Source organism: Malurus melanocephalus, unplaced genomic scaffold (genome assembly GCF_030028575.1).
Source record: "Malurus melanocephalus ecotype Western Australia unplaced genomic scaffold, MMel_1.1 scaffold_382, whole genome shotgun sequence".
Lineage (NCBI taxonomy): Eukaryota > Metazoa > Chordata > Aves > Passeriformes > Maluridae > Malurus > Malurus melanocephalus.
Genome location: NW_026623614.1, coordinates 187,086 through 208,882, shown reverse-complemented (window position 1 = coordinate 208,882; position 21,797 = coordinate 187,086). Strand labels below are relative to the sequence as shown.

Genomic DNA, 21,797 nt, shown 5'->3' with positions numbered 1-21,797 from the left:
CTGTCTCCCCGTGTCCCCCGTGTCCCACCTCAGCCCGCCCCGGGTCCCGCCGCGCCGTCACCGTCGCTGTCGCCATGGCGACCCTGCCCGCCGCGCCGGCCGAGCGCGCCCCCTGGCGGCCGGGAGGTGCCAGCGCTGCGCCCCGCCCGCCGTGACGGCGCTTCCGGGTGCGGACGTGGCGCGCGCCGCCATCTTGCGGGGCCGCCGGAAAGCGGCGAGAGCGGAGAGAGCGCAGGGCCGGAGCGCGGATCCCGCATCCCGCCGCCGCYGCCGCTATGGTAAGGGAAGGGCTCGTCCGCCGCGGGCAGCGGGGGGCTCCGGGCAGTCCCAGGAGCAGTCTCAGGGCCTGCTTCGCCTGGCCGGGCCGCGCGCAGGCCGGCTCTGGAGCCCGCGGCCTGGCGAGACGGAGCGGCGCTGCCGCCTGGGTCGGGCCGGGGCCGTCGCTGGCGGCGGGGACACGGCGCTTTTTCTCCGGTGACTCGGAGTCGCGGTGCCTCCTCAGCACGGCTTTAYGCCTGCTCTGAAGGGCGTGCGGGGTCTCGGGTGTAGCAGGTGGGTGGTGCCCGCATCTCCCCGGTGTGACCCTGWGAGCCCCGTGTCTCAAGGCTGGTCCAGCTTCTTTTGTGCGTCGCAGCGGTGTTTAGGTCAGCATAGACCGGCACACGGCTCTGTCAGAGCTAAATTGTGCCCGAGGGGCGGCAGGGGTCACCGCTGCCGCATTTCAGCGTTTCGGACGCTTTCTGTCAATAACAGCAGTTGCGGATTTAAGAGATCTGARGTGCAGAACAGAGTTATCCTGACAAAGGTAATTAACATCTGTGAAAGAGAAATATAGGGAGGAAATCTGAGGGCACACTGAGAGGAAAAAGTGCAACTGGTGAGTGTCTTGCTGCCCTGTCGATGTGTTAATGCCTGCGACATGCCCGGGAGTCAGCCAAGGGCTGTGAGTGATAACCAGGGCTGCGTTAACCTGGCTGTGCTGTGCATATGGCACTAGAGAGAGAGGTTACATTTCGCGGCGTTCCCGAGKGTAGTTGTCAGCTGGGGTGGCCTGATGGAACAGTCGATAACCTGGAGCCTCCCCTAACGCTCCCAGGASTGTTACACCCCAGTGTGTGTGATATCGAGAATGCTTATTTGCTTGACAAGAGCAGGGAGAGCTCTCAGGATAATTTCGGGACAGAATGTGAAATGGAGAGAAAGCGAAAAGCAGGAATGTCTGTGCTCTTCACATAGTTCATTTCCTGGTTATAGAGAAAGGCTTAAAATCGTGTTTAAGGGAGGGCATGCAGGCGAAGGGCGGAGGAAAGAGATGTTTTCCGTAAGCACGGTCCTGGTGATGTGGTGCCCTCCTGCAGGTGCTGTTGGCAGCCGCCGTGTGCACGAAGGCAGGGAAGGCCATCGTGTCCCGGCAGTTTGTGGAGATGACTCGCACCCGCATCGAGGGGCTGCTGGCGGCGTTCCCAAAGCTGATGAACACGGGGAAGCAGCACACATTTGTGGAGACAGAGAGCGTGCGGTATGTCTACCAGCCCATGGAGAAGCTCTATATGGTGCTAATTACCACGAAAAACAGCAACATCCTGGAAGACCTGGAAACACTCCGACTCTTCTCTAGAGTGGTAAGGATGCATCACTCGGTGACGTGCCTATAAMCCAGAATGGTGCTGTTGTGAGGGATCTGCTTTTGAGCTGGTGCAGGAGCACTGCCTGCCTCCACCTGGTAGCTCCATGTTCAGAGCTTCCCTTCCTGACCAGGCAGAAAGCTGTGAACTTTTGGTGGTAGTTTTGAACTCCACATTAAAAWATCATCAGCCATAGTTGAGCTGGTGAGACCAAAGGGCTGACTGTGATTTAGCGTTAAATATTTGCTGTACAGTGTGTGGCTRTTACAAAACAATAAGTGCTGCTCTGCAGGGATCCTGAAGCAGCAAGTTTGTTTCTTCACACAGCCAAAAGATCTTCAGGAAGTTCACTGGGCCCAACATGCAGTTGGGCTTCATCAGATTAGTGTTATGAGGAAGCTAAGAGGCTCTATAAGAATTTTAGCATAGAAGAACTAACAATAGCAAGACTTCATCTTCTTTATCAATGATGTAACGGTACCAAGAGCGGCATAAACACGTGCTGGACTTGGGAGAGTCTGGCACCGTTATGATCTCTGGGATGGTAGAAAGTGTTTACAAAGTACTGTTTGTGGATACTCTGTTAAACTGTTCTCCCCTTCTAGATCCCTGAATATTGTCGAGCTCTGGAAGAGAATGAGATCTCTGAACACTGCTTCGACCTGATCTTTGCCTTTGATGAAATTGTCGCCCTTGGCTACCGTGAGAATGTAAATCTGGCACAAATTCGGACCTTCACGGAGATGGACTCGCATGAGGAAAAGGTGTTTCGGGCAGTCAGAGAGGTGAGCAGGGACATCTGCAATCCTGACACSAGGTACCCTGTCTGGGAAGCACTACCTTTGCTATACAGAGGTGGTTCTCCACTTTGGTGGGGCCATGCAATTATTTAGCTTTTCTGAGGGCGGAATGCCCGTGTCTTGCTTCTTTTTTCTTGGCAAGGGGTCTGTGGGCAACTGCACTTAGTTCCTGTGCAGGGCAGGGCTGAGATTGCAAAGCCTCCTGTCTTTTCCTTCAGACGCAGGAACGTGAAGCGAAAGCCGAGATGCGCCGTAAAGCGAAGGAGTTGCAGCAGGCCAGGAGGGATGCGGAGAGACACGGCAAGAAGGCACCAGGGTTCGGGGGCTTCGGCAGCTCGGCTGTGTCTGGGGGAACGACGACAACGATGATCACAGAGACCATCATTGAGACCGAGAAGCCCAAAGTGGCACCAGCRCCAGCCAGGTAGGGAGATAGCAGGTGGCAAATGTTGGAGTCAGCATTGACTCAAACCGTGTGCCCAAATAGAGCGTCTAATGTGAGTTCCTCATCTGTGTAAATATCAAGGAGCATTTGTGCCACATACTGTAGTAGAGCCCCATATTCTCTGGATTTGTGGATGAACAATGGCCTTCCGTTCTGTGTGAGATAAAGAGGTCCCAGCTCCTGGTAATACATGGAAGTGTATCCAAATCTAAATTATRACTTGGCATCTACACATAGGATGTTCATTTCCATGCGTGCTCTTCCCCAGAAAGCTGCTGAGTTGAATGCTGTGTTGTTGGGATGGTCAATTTACAGCATATGAGGATAACCAGGATGGGGGAACTGTTGCTGTCAGCTGACTTGAAGATTATTACACTTTTTATTTAGGCCTTCAGGTCCCAGTAAAGCTTTGAAACTCGGCACTAAAGGGAAGGAGGTGGACAACTTTGTGGACAAGCTGAAGTCAGAAGGAGAAAACATCATGACTTCTATAGGCAAGCGCTCTGCGGAAGCAGCCAAAGTTCTTGCTCCTCCCATTAACATGGAGAGGTGAGTACTGCCCTTGCTTTGGAAGCGATCTCCTCACGGCTCTCCCTGCATGCGGCCTTGGGAGAGAGCTTCCCTTCTTCTCTTGGGCTTTTCTTTGTGCTCTCTTACCTTGTAACTATAAAAGTTGGGCAAAATCTGGGAAAGYGTGTCAGTAAAAAAGCAGGTAGCTAGTTTGGTTAGGCATCCTCTTAACTAAAATGGGCTGTCTATCCATTATTGAGCCRAGGTTAGGAATTTTCCTGTGCTTTTTCCCCTGGGCCTTTTCCCTGTTTCCTAGCTTTTACACATAACAGTTCATTTTACACATAAAGGTTCAGAACCTTTTAGTGCTCTAAGCCATGGTGTGGCCYGTCCGAGGGGATTTTGATTGACCAGCATGTCAAGATGCTGCATCACTGCTGTTTAACTGGGCTCCCATCCCTTGCAGACCCATATGCATGGATCTTCCTGCCCCTGAGTTCACCTGTTGGAGCAGCATTAGCCCCCACTGTKCCAGCCGTGCTGTTGTTTGTGAGCCCTTGCTCAGTACACACAGCCTGTGCTTACTGAGCACTGATCTCTGCTGTCTGGGAGATGCCAAGTGTAGGACTTGAGCTTTTTCTCTGTCTGTCTAGTGTTCACATGAAAATAGAGGAGAAAATCTCCTTGACTTGTGGCCGTGACGGAGGGTTGCAGAACATGGAGCTTCATGGCATGATCATGCTGCACATATCTGATGAAAAGTTTGCACGGATTCGCCTGCATGTAGAAAATGAAGACAAGAGGGGCGTGCAGCTACAGGTAAAGCCTGTTCGGAGTCCATGCTGTTGAACATGCTTTTGCTGCTTTCCAGGGAAAAAATACTGGAAATATCCGAGTATGTTGCTGTCCTGTGTTCTCATCCAAGCCTTCTCAGCAACTGCATTGGAAATGGGAGTAGTCAGTGCAGACATTAGCAGAAGTGCAGGGCCAGTCATGCTCAAGGGATTGAAGTTCACTGGAGAAATGTGATCTCAATCGCCATCCTGCCCTTGGAGCCTTATCTGCCCAGCAGTGCCAGGTGACCTCACTTGGACTTTGCAGCAGCCTGGTGTGTTGCTCAGTGCCTGTTCRTGTGACATCAGCTGTAGCTGTGGAATGGAAACGGGCTAACAAACTTCCTATTCCCAATGGGGAATAAATTTATTCTCTGTTTCTTTCTCGGTTGCTTGTCCTGTCACTGCTGTACCTGGGACGATTGCTGGAGCACTTGATTGCAGTCAGCAGTAGCAGCTCAGAAGGTTCTTGGGCGATTTGTCCTTCCCTTTCTTCCTCTTTGTGTGACCCTGTTGATCCCTCGAGGTGGTGCTGCTTTGACACACTGGCTCATTCCTCGCTAGGGGCTTGTCTGTACGTTGTCACTGGCTGCAAGTCCATTTCCTTCCAGTGCATCCCAYGAGCGAGTGTCTAACAGTGCTTCCACAAGCAGTGCTTCAGGTAGAAAATGAGACCAAACCCTCTGCTGCCTCCGTCTTTCATGTGTAACTTGAACAGTGACTTACAAAAATCCTCTGCTTCTAAAAAGCTGCTCACTCTTGAGGTTGTGAAGAGAAGGTTTAAATGGAGCTAGGCCACTGACACAGAAGTTCATTGATGTTGCTGAGGGGAGATTGTAGTGCTATGATGTCAGGCTGTATTTCCCAACAGTGTTTGATTGAKATTTTCTTGAAATATGCAGTGGACATTGAGGATGGTCTTTGACTTGTTGTGTAGATACCAGCCTGCATTGCTAGATGTATAGATTACTAGATTACTCTGGTGCAGAAGCACTTAAGAAGGACAGTGGTGCGGATCCTTCTTGTCGTTTCCTGGCAGGAATCCCAGGTTGATAAGCAGTTGTGCTCYAGATGGGCTTCTGAGCCAGGAAGAAACATGGTGTGTGTTTTGTCAAAGCAAATACTCTATGATGTACAGGTTTGTCTTGGTAGAACCTGCACTACATATGATCCTTTAGCACAGACCTACAGTCTGGGCATGTGTTCCTCTTTCAGACTCACCCAAATGTGGACAAGAAGCTGTTCACTACAGAGTCGCAGATTGGTTTGAAGAACCCAGAGAAGTCATTCCCTATTAACAGTGATGTGGGTGTGCTGAAGTGGAGGTTGCAGACCACGGAAGAGTCCTTCATTCCATTGACAAGTGAGTGCGAGTCTGGGGGCTCAGGCAGAAGAAGCCAGTGTTTGTCCATGAGCTGCTGGAAGCTGCCTTGCAGCAGCTGGGCTGCCTGGAGCATGGCATGTTGTGAGATGTTGGATAATACACTACGTGTATTCATGGGATAGTGCCTGATGTTGGCAGTGTATGTTTTCTGTACCACCTCAGAGCTTTTCTTAAAGTCAGAATTTCTTCAGGGTGACTTTGCTGGGTGTTTCAGAGAGCATCATCTTGTGAAAGCCCATTCCAAGTGAAAGGCCTGCATGGTTCACATACTTTCTCTGTGCCCTCAGTTAACTGCTGGCCATCAGAGAGTGGGAACAGCTGTGATGTTAACATTGARTATGAGTTGCAAGAGGAGAGCCTAGAGCTGAATGATGTGATCATCACCATCCCCTTGCCGTAAGTAACACGCTTTATCCAGGCAGAACTAATGAGTCCCATCACCTCCTTCCCCTCCCTTTTTTGTGGATCTGGCCAAGCCAACGGGTGTTAAAGGCATTTCCTTAGCTCCGTGCAGGGAAGTTACTGTCACTTCTCACTGCCTTCTCTAGGTCTGGTGTTGGCACCCCAGTGATTGGGGAGATTGATGGTGAGTATCGCCACGACAGCCGGAGAAACCTCCTTGAGTGGTGCCTGCCAGTGATAGATGCCAAAAACAAGAGTGGTAGCCTGGAGTTCAGCATAGCAGGACAGCCAAATGACTTCTTTCCAGTGCAAGTCTCCTTCGTCTCCAAAAAGAACTATTGCAACATACAGGTATGTTCACTGCTGATGCTCCATAGATGGAATGTCACCTTTGCCTCAGTACCCGGGTGGCTCATGCTGGCCATACTGCAGTGGGGCCATGTTGTCCCACTGGCCATGGCTAAAGGGTTGGCATTAACCTGCCTCTGAGATAGCTGGATTCAAGAGTGCCRGTGGACAGCACTGGCAGCTGACCCTTGGAGTTTGCCTGAAGTTTCAGTTGTGTCTTCAAGCCTCTGAGTAATCATTAATTCCCCTCAGACTTCATTGGAGAATCCATCAGCCTTTTAGCCAAAATACTGCCCAGCATACAACTGTCTGTCCCCACTGAAGTGCAGCCGGTGGCTTTGCCCCTCAGCAGAGACCACTGTGAAAATCCCTCCCCTCTTTAAGGTTTCCTAGGAGCAAAGATCCTTGTTTCAGGGCTGAGTTGCGGTTTGAAGGCACCAGATTGGTTGTGTCCTCATGGTCATCAGGGTGTTGGGAGGGATGGCATTGCTGTGCTAGGGAGCAGTGTTCAATGCTGTGCTAACGTTGCATGTTGTCTCCACAGGTTACCAAAGTGACCCAGGTAGATGGGAACAGCCCTGTAAGGTTTTCCACTGAAAACACCTTCCTGGTGGACAAGTACGAAATCCTGTAATGCCAGATGTGGGGACGCGCAAAGGAAGAAATTTTTAAATTAAAAAAAAAAAACCCTGAGGCCGACGTTTATTCTGAATGTTGGGAACGCCACAGCCCCCTCTGCTAAGACATGTGGCTCTGTCTGCCATCTGCAGTGTTCCTGGGTCACAGACATTTTTTGCAGAGAAGTGATGTGTTCGTGGGGGGAAAGGCCACAAATTTCTTTGGCAGATTTTTACTGACTGGCAGAAAAGCAAGATCTCCACAGAGAGCCTGACTTTGACATGTTCCCCACCCCCGGAGATGCTCGGAGCGTGGTCCAGAGCCAACCAGACATCATTCTCTTCTCTCCTGAAGCATCAAGTGCTGTTCATTGTTGGTGCTGCCATTTTAATTTCTCCTTGGCCTTTGGTTGTCCTGCGTGGGGCCACCTGCTGCTCCTGACCCTTCCATCTGGTGGAAGCTGGGCAAGTTGACCTTGGCCCCCGAGGCTGGGAGGTTATGGCAGGAGCACAGGGACAGGGACCCAGAGGTTCAGTCATTTTGCCCTGCACAGTTACTGCTGTTCCTCCAGCTCTGCTGTGTGGCAGTGGCCTAGCTGCAGGTGCTCTGGTTCCTGCTGCAGTGGGGAGAGCATCCAAAGGGCACTATGTTCTCACTGTCTGCCACAGCTGTTTCCCAAGCCAGGATTTAGAGGAAGTTTAGTTAGGTTAGAACCAGATGTGTATCYTTTGCAAGGCCTATTTGGTGTCTGGGGAGACAGAAGGCTTTGCCTGCCTGGGTGAAAAGAGCTGTGGAGCCTGGTTGACATGATTCATGACTGGCCTGCGTTTCAGGATCTTTCTCAAACCRGCATTGCTTCAGCACTGGCAGGTGTGGGAGAAGAAAATGCTGGTTTCCAGGGAATGTGGGGCTGCTTCTAGCCATTTCTCCTACTGCTGCCTCACTGGCATTATTTGCCTCATCTCAGAGACCTGTACTCTCCTCACGACTCATCGCACCTGCGTGGCCGGGGCCTGTCTGGAGCATCACCTGCCCCATGGCACACCTCACCTCTGCAGCCAGAGGGCCTGAGTGCGGGTGGAAGGCAATGGCCCTAAAAGTGCACGTACTGTGCTCTGTGAGAGACAGCCAGCCTGTCACGGGCCCCTGCGGTCCTCTGCCAAAGAAGTTCGTGGTCTCCCCTCTGCTGGCAGCACCTGAGAGGAAATCAACCCTGGTCCTGTCCTGAGAGGGCAAGCCCTCTTTCCTAGCAAAGTAGGCAATGAATCCTATTAACCCAGTCCTGTTCCATACCTGCTTGTCTGTATGATTTTTAAAATGGAGTCAAGGTTAGTTCAAGCATCCAAGGAGCTTTTTTTTTCTTAACATTCATTGGAGGGTGATATTTAAAATGAGCCGAGATCCCCACTTTTTGTAATCCTGTATGATCCTGGCCTATGGAATAGAGCACATTCCAGTGTACACAGAGAATTCTGAGTCTTTAATCAAATAAAGTATTGTTAAAGGAGCCGGCTGGGGGTCGTGAGTTCCTTCCGGAGCCGGGAGCGGTCAGCGCTGGCGGGGGCGGGACATGGGGACAAGGCTGGGGCGGAGACAGCGGGGCGGGCAGTGCTGGGGAGAGCGGAGCGCTGGCAGAGCCCGGGAAGGGCTGGCAGAGCCCGGGAAGGGCTGGCAGAGCCCGGGAAGGGCTGGCAGAGCCCGGGAAGGGCTGGCGGAGCGGGGCAGTGAAGGTGAGCAGCCGCTGGCATGGGTGGGACCTCCCCCATTTGTGCTCCAGTCAACACTGACCTTGGGACGCTCTGGGGCTGGGGTCGGCATGTCCTGTAACTCAAGGGTCCCCAGTGCTTCAGGGGCAACTTCGGGATGTGGTGGGGGAAAGAGAAAGGGGGCTCGGGTACCTCGRCCCATGTTAGTGTGGGACATGCTGGGACTCCCTGCTCCCTGGGGCACCCTAGGAGGGGTGCAGGAAAGGAGCTGCAGACAGGGAAGTAGGAAAAACATGGTCAGCCATAAAAGCAATCATTGCACAATGTTTTGGTGGTGTGTGGGTGGACTGGGAGCCGGGTCCAGATCCGGTGGTCCACGTCAGTGGTGAGTTTGCTGGTGTGGGAGCCCCGAGAGCAGCCCGGTAGGGGAAGRGGGCTGGACAAGGTTCTCCCATCCCCAAATCCTGCTGCAGCTCATGGGCAAAGGAGATGGTGCTTGGCCCAAGGCCRCCCCGCTGTCTCTGACACCTCTTGGGGAGCCTGGGAACAGAACTGGCCTGGCTGGACCCTGCTCCAGGGCTGGACCTTGTTTACTCCAGCTTCCTGCCACGCTCCAGCCACAGCCCCTGCAGCTGCTGTCAGAAGGCCAGAGGAATTTGGCAGTCCCAGAAGGTCCAGCTGCTGTGCTGAAGGGCCACTGTGTGTCCCACTCTTCCAGCTGCCCTGCAAGTCCCCAGSCCTCTCTTGAGCACAAGGCAGAGGCTGCAGGGGGCACCACAGGCAGTAACAAGACAGCACGGACGGGTGGGTACTTTTTTTTGGTAACTCCTCGTACATTTGGGTGTGATGCATGATGCATGTGTTGGTATATGTGGGGCAGCAGGGCACCATGCAGGGGGATGGAACCACAGAACTGCATGGCAAGGGATCCTTGCTGGCAGCCAGAAAGAGGAGGGTGATCAATGTCTGATTTGGAGAGGTGAGGTTTATCCCATCCCTCTCCCAGCAAACAAAGGGCTGGTTCRTGGGTTTGTGCCAGGGGCTGGATTCAAGACACATCAAATTTATCGTGCATCATGGTCCCCAAGATGCCTTTAGCAGGAGTTGCAGATGCTCCTTGCTGAGCACCTCTGGCCTGCAAGTGAGAAATTGTCATTAGATACAAGAGCATTTTGAGGAGCAGCTCTCCATTGTGCAGTCATGTGAGGGGTCTGGAGCTTGTGCTGTCTGCRCTGTGGTGTCCGGAGGCACGTGCTGATGCTGGGGTCAGTGCAGCAGTGCTTGGGCCTATTCATGGCTCAGCAGCCCTTGGAGCTGGCTTGCCTTGGGGAGGGCTGGGCAGAGCTGCACACCCTCCCCGACCTGAGCACATCCAGCACTCTGTGGAGAGCCTGCAGTGTCAGGGCCTTGGCCAGAGCACAGATGTGTTGCAGTGGTGCAGGAGCACATCCCAGGAGCGATGAAATCAGCGGGTGTGGCCAGGATTCCTCGGCTCCCACCAGGGCTGTCCGGTGGCTGATTTATGGTGGTGTTATTGCCAGGATCATGGCGTTGTCCCAGCAACTGCAATGCAGCCCCTACCATCCCTCGCCTGGGTGCCATGGGGCTGGCTGAGTCTCCCCTGCTCAGTTGTCAGCCCCAGGCTGGGAGGCAGCGCCAGGAGCAGCCTTCTCGTGCGCCTCTGGCTTTGTGCAGGAGACAGACTCCTCTTTCCCAGCTGCCGGCGGAAGAGCCAGTTGTTTAYCAGGGCAGAGGGTGTGGGAAGGGGTGAGCACGCCCTAAGTGCATTAGCAGATGGGGAGCAAACAGGCAGCCAAGTTGTATGGAGGCTTCGAGGCTCCACTGTGTGCACCCAATAGCTCAGSCACTCAGGCTTCCTCCCGTGACTCACCCAGCCAGCCACAAGCAGTGGGGATGAGAGGCCATGCAAGAGGGTGCCATGCGCCCGCCTCTGCCAGGCTGCTGCATCCAGCACGGCTGACACTGCATGGCATGGCCTGCCAGGCTGTGCTCCTTCACAAGCACGGGCTGGCCGTGTCCTGGTGCACAGTGCAGTCTGAGGTCTGCTGGTACCTGAAGGTGGGTGAGTCGGGATGTGCTGTGCCCAGCTTGGGTCTGGGTGGGCAGCAGCATGCCAGGCCGGAGTGGACCCCCAGAACTCCCCTGCTCAGGTGGGCACAGGGCAGGCAGGCAGATTGCAGCCTGTGGGCAATGGGGTGCTCCCTGGGAGCACGATGGGGCAGCATGTCCGTGTACAGCCTGCACAGCATTAGCAGGGCCCCTGCCCTGGTTGGGCTGGGCGTCCTCCCAGGTGAGGCTTTTGGCTTGTGCCAGGTGAAGAAAGGGGCTTTTGTCTTCCAGGAGGCTGGGGCTGAGTAGGCAGCCCTGTGTGGGGTGCATGAGGACCGTGGGCTGTTTGGTGGTAACCGAGCCCGACCCCTTGGCATTTGCTGCCTTCACCGCTTCCCACGGAGGGAACAAGTGGCGCGTTCTGCAGGCGGCGGCGGGAGAAGAAAGGCTGCCTTGTCCGTCCGAGCAGTGGGGCGCCGGCTGGGGCRGCCACGCTCCCGCCCCGCATTCCTACAGCAGAGCCGGCTGGAGAGGGGCTGCATCCCCTTGCAGGACGAGCTGGGGTGACAGCAAGCATTCCCTGTGTGTTGCCAAGCCAGGTGAGGGGCTCTGATGGAGGGCAAGGCTGCGAGACTGGGGCTATCGGGATGCAGTGGGATGCCAGGGTTACCCTCCAGCTCATGGGCAGGCAGGGCTGCCTGTGGAATGGGGGGTGTTGGGTGGAGAATTCRGGCAGCAGGAGCTGGGCAAAACCCCAACAGGCGAGACAATCCCCCAAGTGGCCGGGATGGCCCCCACGGTTCTTACCAGGTCTCACCAGTACAGCTGTGCTGGGAAGGGGTTAACATCGGCGCAAGATCCCACCCTGGCCCCAGTCTCTTCCTATGCAGCAGCTTGRCCCCTCCTGGCTTTTCCTCCTTCCTGAATATTGTGACAGGACGTGGGTGTAAGTGAGGGGCAGGGGCTCGGCTGGGCTGTGGGGTCTCCAGATGCTGGGAAGTGCAGTACCCCAGTGCCTGGGGAACATGGGCACCCTGCCACAGAGAGTCCCGCTCGTCGCCAGGACCAGGTGGCAGGTAAGGGAGAGCAGGGATCCTGCCTCGGCAGCCGGTGAGCACTCGTGAACTGCTCTCGGGGTACCTGCCCCACCTGAGCTGTTCTCATTCCGTGGGGTGGCTGTAGTCCCCACGGAGCCCTTGCTGTGGGGCAGGCAGTCCTGGTGTAGCAGGAGGCGCCCGGGCTTCCTCCCAGTCATGGATCGCATGCCTGGTGTTTTCCAGCATTTCATTTTTTCCATAGTGTGTAATAGCCACTCGCTCGCCCCCGCAGCTGAGCCCAGTGCTAACCGAGCTGGGGGGGCCCTTGGGGGCTGGCGGGACAGTGGGGGATGTTGGCAGGAGCTGAGTTCGGGGCTCCTACTGGTGGCCCCGAGACTGGSATGTCCTAAGTGGGTTGGAGCACTCGCTATCTGCACTGCCCAGGAAGGGTTAAGCCCCAGTCAGCTAGTCCAGGGCGGAAGGGAGGGACATGGGGAGCAGCAGACGGTAAATTTAGTATCCCCGGAGCATCCCGCCATGGCCTCAGCGCCGGGTGACGGAAATTGTTCCTTCTCGAGTTGCCTCCCGCTCACACAGAGAATGTGTGGCAGCATGGCTGCTCCATGGGTGGTGGCCCTGTCTGCTGGCCACAGGCCTGTGGGCCACATGGGCAGGGATACGGAGCACTCAGCCAGGATCGTGCACCAGGAGCTGCTGCTGGGCTGTATGTGAGCAGAGGCGTGTGCCTGGGTGCCAGAGCTGGGCATGCACAGGGGTGCCCTGGTGTGCCATGCATGACAGGCAAGTGTTGCTGGGAGCAGCCAAATCCTGTGCTTTTCTATCCTTTTCCACTGGCAGCCATTGGGGTCTGGCTGCCCACAGCTCTTGGCGTTTAAAGCATGCATTTTGAACACCATGTCCCCAAAACTGAGCCCATGTGTGTTGTTCTCCTTTCGGCATGCCTTGTCCTGACACCTGGCACATACGCATCCCTGGGCAGATGGTGATGTGTGCCTAGGTAGGATGCATACCTTGGCAGGTGGGGATGCTCACTGGCTTCAGGCAGCTGCTGACATGATGAAGACAGGAGATCAGGACAGTAATCCTTTTGCTGGTAACTGCTAGTTTGGAATGAGTGGGGTTTGTGCTCGAGCTGCTGTCCGGGATGTGCAGGAAAAATAAACAAAGGCTGTGCCCAGTGTGGTCACTTGTACTGCCATTCTCACATTCTGGCAGCCTGTGTCTGGTACCATCCGACGTCTCCAAGAAGGCACCATGGAGGCATCTGGCAGGACCCCCACCAGCCCAACCCACAGAGTCCAGACTGTCATGCAGGTGAGCACACAGSATCACAGGACCTCTGCTCTGTGGGAACAGGGGAACCTGGGAATCCTCCTCTGCAGCCAGCCCTAGCACTGGCACGGACGCGGTCCTCCTGCCTCTCCTCAGTCTCAGTCAATCCTRTTATGGGATCGTCAGCAAAGCCCATTGAGCTAAGCGGCGCTCAGGTCGGATCCTCTTAGATGCAGCCCAAGTCCCAGGGATCTTCAGCCCCCGCGGCAGCTCACCTCTGCATCCCGGGATAAACAGCACAGCTCTCCTCTCCTGTGTCTTGCTTCTGGACAGTCCTGCTAGCATGTGGCTGTGCCTGGGCACTGGCCYTGCCTGTGTGGTATTTTGGAGGAGCCCAGCTAGGTGGGCAGKGCAAGGGAACGGGCTGCAGCTGCGGGAGCTGTGACCATCCCTCTTTCTCCTCCTACAGAACAGCTCCCTGGACCTGATCGACACGGGCAAGGGGCTGAAAGTGCAAACGGAGAAGCCGCATTTGGTGAGCCTGGGCAGCGGCCGGCTCAGCACTGCCATCACACTCCTGCCCCTGGAGGAAGGTGAGTGCCAGGGGGTCTCCACGGGCACCACTGCTGGCGGCAGAGACACTGAGCCGTCCTCTCTGCTGACAGGGAGGACCACCATTGGCACACTCGCGACAGACATCGTCCTGCAGGGCCCCGGGCTGGCGCCCCAGCACTGCTACATTGAGAACGTGCGGGGGACACTCACCCTGCACCCCTGYGGCAATGCCTGCGCTATCGACGGTGTGCCACTGCAGCGGCCCGTGCACCTCACACAAGGTAGGAACAGGCTGGGCTTCACCGGAGCCTTTGCCCGTGGAGCTGTGCCATTGAATATTGGGGTGTTTGAGGAGCCATCCTGTAACTGCATATCCCAGCTGGCATAATTCTGGCCTCTGTGCTCTGCGGCGGGACCCTGACAGGTGCTGGCACAGTCTGAGAGCTCGCTTTGCTGCGTGCATCAAGTGAGATGGGAAGGGAGAGAGGCGGGCGGGTTTTGAAGAACGGCGGAGATGCTGAGGCGACTTTGGGAAGGGAGATGACAGAGGAAAACACCTCGGGTGTCCTCCCTCGGATGGCTGCCGGGACACCGCCGGTCTGCGTGGCTGCAGGGCTCGGACCCGGCCGCGCCCCCACGGCCGCTCCCAGGGAGCGTGGACAAAGCCTAAGGCGCTTCCCAGGCAATCCCCACCCCACACAGCCTTGTGGCGCTTCCCGGGGAGGACCCTCGGGCGGAGCGGGTGAAGCTCAGCCCCCGGCCCCTCCCCGGGGCGGTGCAGCGCTGCCCGGGCGGTGGCGGCGGCGGCGGCGGTGCGGGCGCTGAGGTGAGTGCGGKGCTGCCGAGCACGCGTGTCCGCGCAGGGCGGGGATCGCTGCCGTTCCCCGCGGTCACACAGCCCGTGCCCCCCGCAGGCGGTGGCGCTGCGGTCCCCGCCCTGTCCCCGTCCCTGCCGGGGAGGGGGGACCCACCCGCGTGGGCGCTGCCTCGGCGTCCCCGCGGGGACAATGGAGCCACGTGGCCGCCGGAGGAGGCTCCGGCCGAGGRCCCGCGGAGTCCTGGCAGGTCCCGGGATCCCACAGGAGACAACGAGGGCCGTGCCGGGCTGCGGGGTGCGGGCGGGGGTCAGCCGAGCCGCCCATCCATGGCAGGGACACGRCAGAGCAGGGACAGCATCTGTGTGCCAGGCCACAGCGGGATCAATTGCGGGGCTGTCAGGCCGATGCGCTGGGTGCAGCTTGCTGGTTACTCGCTTTGCTGGGGTGACCTGTGGCTTCACTGATGCCGGCACCGGGGAAGGGCGCRGGGCAGTGATGCATCTGTCCGGGGAAGCCGTTGCCAGGCTGGGCGTTGGCATTGTCCCCTGGCAGGCAGGATGCCCTCGTTGAGTCGGGGTGAGCAGGACTCTGTCCTGCCCTGGTGCTCAGGCAGGGGAACCAGGCCACCGCGATGGCAGTTAATCYGTACTGCCTCTCGCTCACCTTGCTGTGAGCTGGGCTGACGCGTGCTCCAAAAAACACATCCCCTCCGGCAAGGGATTTTCAGCCGCGGCTGTTGTTGCAGAGCGAGACTGTCTCCAGGGCCCTGGCAGGCGCTTCAAAGTGGGGTGTGTCGGTAGCACCCTTCTTTCTAGCCGCCTGATCTTCCCCGCTGCCAGCACATGCCTCCCCAGCACCAAGGGCAGCAGGTGGATGGACAGTGGGCAGCCCACGGCTCTGCTCCCCTTCCTGAGTTGCCTTCCTCCTCGGGGCTGCTTGGCAGTCTTGCCCCAAGAGGGCTGCTGCTTTGGGCCCAGAAGAGACGCTTTGCAAGCAGGGACAGGAGCTGTCTTGTCTGGCAGCTGGCAGACACGCAAGCCCTGGAGTGCAGCCAAGTCCCCGTGGCCCCCGGCGGGGACCCCAGCTGTGCGTGCGCCTGAGATGCGCTGCTGTCAGCTGCCGGCACTGACCTGGATTTCAGCCTCCCCCTAAGCCTCTGCTGACAGCAGGAGCCCGCTCCCCTTCCGAGGGCGCATCTTAGGGCCAGCAATGCCTGACTGCTTCTCTGCACTCTCCAGCACCACTCTGATATTGCTGGCTGGCAGCTGAACCYTCTCTTCTCTCTCCCAAGGGTGCGTCATCTGCCTGGGCCAGGCCACCTTCCTCCGCTTCAACCAYCCTGCTGAGGCCAAGTGGATTAAGAGCATGATCCCAGCACGGGGCAGAAGCCCAGCGGCTCTCTATGGGCTACCAGAAAGTAGGTGACCCCCCTTGTCCCAGATGGGGCGGGGCAGATGCTGAGGTGCTCCCTGACCTGTGCCATCAGCCTTCCCAAGTGCCTAACGCTCTCAGCCCTGTCATGTTGCACTCAGAGTAGGGCTCACACCCGGCTGCAGATGTGCCATCCATCAGCTCAGCGTGGTACAGTAGCTGCACTGGCATTTGTTAATGATTAATATCACCTCAAAGAGGGTGACTGTGGGGACACTGAGGCTTTCATTTCTGCCCAGCCCTGGCCATGGCAGAGCCATTGCCCGTCGGAGGCCCCCCGACTGCCTGGAAGCGGGTGTTTATATGCTGGGGCTGTGAAGGCCATTTCCCTGGCTGCTGTCCTTCATCTCATGAGCTCATCCTGCTGTGTCTGCCTGCCCGTGGGGCAGTGGACCAGGTGTCAGTACTGTGTCCAGTTCCTGGGAATGTCCAAATTTCCAGCAGTGATCCCTGGGCTGGTAGCCTTTATCCCTGCCCCAACCAGCGTGCCCTGGCACGGGGAGAGGAGCTTGGCTGCCTTCCCATGCCACGTGTGTGTTGGGAAGGCAGCATGCCCGCAGCTGGGGGACGGGACGYGGGGAGGTGCTGTGGCTGAGGAGCATCATGCAACCACGCAGCATCCCGTGTGGGCCCTGCATTGTCACTCTCTGCCACGCAGGACTTGGTGGGATCACGCCGACAGGGCTGCGGCACATCTCTCCGGCCACAAAGGCACTGCCAGCTGCCGTGGGGGAGCTGCCATGGGGGAGCTGCCCTGGGGGAGCTGCCATGGGGGAGCTGCCATGGGGGAGCTGCCATGGGGGAGCTGCCATGGGGGAGCTGCCCTGGGGGAGCTGCTGGGTGCCAGGGGTGACGCAGCCACGGTGGCACGCTGTCCTGGCTGGGCTCTGTGCCTGCTGTGATTCGCTCGTCCCCTGAGTGACAGGCACATCGGGGCTGCGCACAGAAGATGGGGCAGCCCAGGCGGGAGCACCCTGGCTGGGGGTGCGGGGAGGCTGCAGGCGACGTGCTGGTGGGTCCAGACGCACTGCAGGTCAGCAGCTTTTGACTGTTTCATCTCTGACGCTTTGCTGGGAAGCTGGAGTGTGCCAGGGGCAAGTGGTGGATGCCAGTGGGTGGCACAGGCAGCTACACTCCAGGGAGTGGAGCTGGGAGCTGAAATGCAGGGAGGGCCGCTGGGCTGTGCTCTCAAGTTTCTGTCTCCTGGGTGATGGGGCTAGTGGGATTCCAGCCTCCTCCCTGGCCCGGCTCCCCAGCCGGCAGTGGGAAACGGTGGCAGTGGGTGGCAGGCAGCTTGGGGTGCAGGGAAGAGGGGCTGCAACCCAGCTCTGACTCTGCAACGCTGTGTGGAGGAATGACACCAGGCTGCCCTGCAGGACCCAGCCCAGGCAAGGACTGTGGCAGAGTCACACCACACTGATGCCTGCTCCTGTGTTTCCCTGCAGACTCCGAGGCCCTAGTGAATGGTGGCCACCAGCTGTCAGAGCGTGGGTGCCACAGCCACAGCTCACTTGTCAGCTCCATCGAGAAGGACCTGCAAGACATCATGGACTCGCTGGTGCTGGAGGAATCCGCATCCACTAGCATCCAGAAGCCGCCTGCCTGTGGCCGATCCCCCTTCTCCCCTGTGGTGAATGGGGGTGGGCGCTGCCTCCTGTCCCCTCCACCCAGCCCTGGGGCTGCCTCGGGGGGCTCCAGCTATGAGAACTTCTCTCCCCTCTCCTCCCCAGCGAGCAGCAGCAGCCACACCAGCCCCTCACTCAGCAGTCAAGAGCAGGGCCCAGCTGTGCCCCCGCTCGTCCCACTGCGCTCCTCCAGCTACAACCACACCGTGCAGCCTCCCACTCTGCCTGCTGTGGCTTCCAGTGAGCCTTGGCCAGCTGAGATACTTGGGGACCACCAGGCAGGCAGCCCCCGGCTGACGCCCAGGTTGGCACCACGGCCACGAGTGGCCCTGCAGGAAAGGCCCCCCAGTCCCTTCCGGGAGCCACGCGGCTCCGTGGCCCCGAGCCGGCAGCCCCCGAGCAGGGCAGTCCCGGAGGCCCGGCTGCAGCCCCCCGAGAGCCCGCGGCTGGCTCGGAGGAACACGGAGAGCATGCGGGAGCTGCCTCCCCTGAGCCCCTCCCTGTCACGCCAGGCTGCCGGCCCCCGRGGAGCCCCTGACACCCCCTCCCCACAGCCCCGGCTGGGCAGGGAGGTGCCTGGCAGTCCCCGTGCCAGGCGCAAGGGCCCAAAGGACTTGAAAGGTGCTGGGACCCCCTCACCCGCACTGCTGGCGGAGAACCCCACGCGCCGGCCCAGCTTCAGCACTTGCCTGAGCCCAGCCTATGGGCTGTGCTCCCCAGCTGTGCCCTCACCTCGGGGGAGCCCCCGCGCCCCCAGGAAGCCTTTGGGGGACCCACGGCTGCCGGCGGGGTCACGGGAGCGCAAGAACAGCATCACTGAGATCAGTGACAATGAGGACGAGCTGCTGGAGTACCACCGGCGGCAGCAGCAAGAGCGCGTTCGGGAGCAGGAGATGGAGCGCCTGGTGAGCCTTGGGGCGGGGAGGGGGTATGCGTGAGTGTAGGGCACCCTCTTTGAAAATACCTTKTATCATTTTGCTGCTTTAGAACTTGGCCTTTGCTTCTTGGGGATTTGCCACAGCTGCCAGACTGCCAGCTTATCTGGGGGGAGCTGTGGCCAGGATCAGCCGGCGGTGCTCAGCAGCTCTCTGGGATTACAAAGCCCCCAGTTTACAGCAGCCTGTGGAAGCTGGTGGGGCCAGCATGGCCTCAGGGCTACCGGCCAAAATGGTGGTGCCCCTGTCTTTGCAAAACTCTGGTCAGTCTCTGCCATGAGGGACTGGGTGGGATCACATGGACAGGGCTGTGGCACATCTCTCCAGGCGTGACGRAGAGACATCTTGGCCATCCCTGCCAGGACCCATCTGCTGCTGCTGGTGCTGCCACGACTGTGTTGGCATTGCATCTATATTTAGGGCTGATGGAGTTTTTATGGAGCTGCCATCTGAGGCTGAGGTTTGCCGTGTCTCTGCTGGTCCAGCAGGCCGAGCTGCCAGGGCCGTGTTTGCTCAGCCCTGACTCATGCCTGTCACAGGCAGCCTGAGTCACTGCCTGGAAATAGCGGAGCTGCTGGGCAGCCGGCGCTGCTGCCTGTAATTAGTCTGTCTCCAGCTCCCAGCACATCGTGTGCCTGATGTGGCTCAGATGTGGGTTCAAGCTGCCTGCCCTGTGCTTTGTAATGTCACCCCGCCCATCCCAGCATGTCCATCCCAGCATGTGGGCCCATATTCTGGTGGCCACCATTGGTGTGGGGCTCCATCTGCTTCTGCCACAGCRTGTGCTGGTTGGGTGGGCACCTCACTGACCATCCGTGTCCACAGGAGCGGCAGCGCCTGGAAACCATCYTGAACCTGTGTGCTGAGTACACCAAGACAGATGGCACTGAGCCAGGCAATGTGCACAAGCTCCTGGCTAGTGACACAGATGCTGGCCGGTGGGTGCCCAGGGGGGCCATGGCTGCGGGCCATGCTGTCCAAGAGCTGCAGCAGAGGGAGAGCCTGGAGAGGTCGGATGAGGAGAACCTGAAGGAGGAGTGCAGCAGCACTGAGAGTACCCACCATGAGGTAAGGGAACAGCTGTGCCATTCTGCACTATGSCGTGGTGCCCTGTGCCATTCCAACCATCCCTCTCCACAGCACGAGAAGCTGACAGGCCCCCGGGCCAAGGAGGCGCAGCGGCTGGAGGAGGAGCGCGCTAGCGTCCTTGGCCACCTGGAGCAGCTGAAGGGCCGTGTCAAGGAGCTGGAGCAGCAGCTGCAGGAGACATCACGAGAGGTGAGGGGTCAGGGGACAGTGCTGTCCCCTGCTGCTCGCTGCCYTCACTAGTGTGCACTGAATCCTAAGGGCATGCACTGGATGCAGCTGGAGCAGCCATGCATGTCAATGTTCTGACATTGCTTTGGCTGTCCAGGCAGAGATGGAGCGGGCGCTGCTCCAGGGTGAGCGGGAATCAGAGGTGCTGCGGCTGCGGCAGGAGCAGGAAGCAGTGCAGCAGCTGCAGGAGAAGCTCTCCAGTCTGGATTCCAGCATCCGCAAGGAGCGGGACAAGGTGGGCCCAGTCACAGATTTCCATTGTCACCAGCGGTGCCATACCCTCCCTGGCACTGCCAGCCAGTGCTGCACCATTCCCCTGCAAACATTCTCCAGACCCTGGGCTCCACAGAGGCTTTGGGGAGCAACTGCTCTAGTTTGTGTTGTGGGGGAATCTGTCTGCCTAGGGCTGGCTAGACAGCCCTGATGGCAGAGATCTGAGCAAATGCTCAGGAAGCATTTCAGCTGCTGCCTTTTGCTCTGGCAGGGAGACTGTGGTGTGAGGCTTTCCGGATGGGTGCTGCCTGTGGTGGGCAGTGCCAAAGTAGGGGCCTTGGCACTCCCTGTTACCTGCCCTGCTAGGGAACTGTGTCTTGCAGCAATTCACCTTACTCTGCTGCACCTTCATGTGTGATGGCAGCTGCTGCTGTAGTGTTCGGCTTGCTGGAGGCGACTGGGAACTTGCAGCTGTTTAACTTGCTGGCTTAGGAGGGGGTCCTGGCCCCCTCCCCCTGATGTAGTCTGAGGTGCAGTTACTGCCTGAAGGCACCCATGACACTGTGTGTGCAGCTGCTGGTTGCTGGCTGTCCCACAGCCTTTCAGGCAGTGTGACATAGCCTTGGGCAAGCTGCTCCGTGGCCAGAGAGCCGCTGGGATCCAGTTCCTTGCCTGCRGCCATCGTCTCTGTGCAGCCTGTGCCGGGCACACCAGCAGCTCTGTGCCACTAGGACGTGGCACTGGTGTCCCTTGGGGTCTGTCCTCCATGGCTGTGGATGCCAGGGCTGTCGGGGTGCCTATGGCCAGGCAGAGCAGCCAACAGTGCCTGCCAGCAGCGATCCTACAGCATTTGGGGTTTTTGTTCTGGTTTTGATCTTCCAGCCCTTTGTAGGCATCTTCTGTAGCCAGGGACAGCCTAGTGCCGAGCCAGGAGAGGAGCGCAGGGAAAGCCCTCTCTCAACCTCTCTGCTGACCTAACTGCCCGCTTTCCTAACCCACCTGCACTACTCACACTAATAGTGCCTGCTCAGAACTCTGCCATTACCTCTGACACCTCTGACATGATGTCCAGGAGCCCCCAGGCAATCCACAGCTCCTCTGCTGGGGCAGCTGCCTGTGCTAGCCTTGCCTCCTTGCCAGCATGTCCCCTGATAGCCCTTTTAATGATCTCCCATCTTTGTGTGGAGCACAGGATTCCTTGCAGCAAGCATTTCAATGTCAATCCGCTGTAAAGTGCTGCCAGACAGTGGGAGGTGCTTCCCCTATGCCAGTCCCATGTTGCTGGCCCCATTTTACTGCCTCTGTTGTCATGAAAGGGAGGGCTGGGGACATTGCCTCCTCATCCCAGGCTCAGGAGCAAGTGTCTGCTCTGCTGCTGACTCGTCATAGCCTGAGCATCTCTTGCTGGGTCACAGCTCCTGTTTTCACTGCTGCCCTGTGGGTAACCCTCTCCTAATGGATGAGGTAGGTTCRTGCCCTCCAGCTGCATTCAGGACCTGCAGTACCTTACCTGGCAGTATCCTGAGCAGCAGTTAACAAAGCCAACAAGTGGTTGTTCAGAGGGTATGTGTGATGTAGCTGTGCAGGATTGGGATGATTTTAACCATGATATCAGCACTGATCTTTTTGCTGTCTGCAAGTTTGTTTTTGGAAACACAAAGGTGAGATCAAGGGTTGACTGTAACCCCTCTAACACTATCTGGCCCCAGCTCCTGTGTCTCTTGATCTCTTGATCCCCCTAGAGCTGCCACGATGCTCCTTCTCCTGAGCCCCCTCTGTCACCAGCTGAGCGCCTCTCTAACTCACAGCTTCTGCATGGCACCCATTTGAGA

The 21,797-nt window shown here is 57.9% G+C and overlaps 3 protein-coding genes across 7 annotated transcripts in view; 2 read left to right on the top strand and 1 right to left on the bottom strand.

The window, feature by feature from the left end:
- IFT46 (intraflagellar transport 46) overlaps positions 1-274 on the bottom strand; it is a 3,993-nt gene extending 3,719 nt beyond the window's left edge. Inside the window, exon 1 of the mRNA XM_057378993.1 lies at positions 29-274. Within this exon, the coding sequence (XP_057234976.1) occupies positions 29-76 (48 nt within the window). The 5' untranslated portion in view covers positions 77-274. The remainder of the gene's footprint in view (positions 1-28) is intronic.
- On the top strand, positions 220-8,472 carry ARCN1 (archain 1). Its single transcript, XM_057378992.1, has 10 exons — positions 220-278; positions 1,359-1,622; positions 2,231-2,410; positions 2,644-2,849; positions 3,258-3,419; positions 4,034-4,199; positions 5,429-5,576; positions 5,885-5,993; positions 6,146-6,350; positions 6,892-8,472. Exons 1-10 carry the CDS (start codon positions 276-278, stop codon positions 6,979-6,981), a joined length of 1,533 nt encoding a protein of 510 aa, XP_057234975.1. The 5' UTR covers positions 220-275; the 3' UTR covers positions 6,982-8,472.
- A 3,063-nt stretch (positions 8,473-11,535) lies between these two features.
- Positions 11,536-21,797, top strand: part of PHLDB1 (pleckstrin homology like domain family B member 1) — an 18,297-nt gene continuing 8,035 nt past the window's right edge. For 2 of the 5 annotated variants that reach the window (XM_057379018.1, XM_057379017.1), the window contains exons 1-9: positions 11,538-11,817; positions 13,015-13,113; positions 13,541-13,664; positions 13,737-13,907; positions 15,736-15,861; positions 17,321-18,405; positions 19,261-19,503; positions 19,576-19,713; positions 19,850-19,987. In XM_057379018.1, the coding sequence (XP_057235001.1) occupies positions 11,731-11,817; positions 13,015-13,113; positions 13,541-13,664; positions 13,737-13,907; positions 15,736-15,861; positions 17,321-18,405; positions 19,261-19,503; positions 19,576-19,713; positions 19,850-19,987 (2,211 nt within the window). In that variant the 5' untranslated portion in view covers positions 11,538-11,730. Of the gene's footprint in view, positions 11,818-13,014; positions 13,114-13,540; positions 13,665-13,736; positions 13,908-15,735; positions 15,862-17,320; positions 18,406-19,260; positions 19,504-19,575; positions 19,714-19,849; positions 19,988-21,797 lie in introns of all 5 variants that reach the window. The other 3 variants (XM_057379015.1, XM_057379016.1, XM_057379019.1) reach the window with 3 other exon arrangements.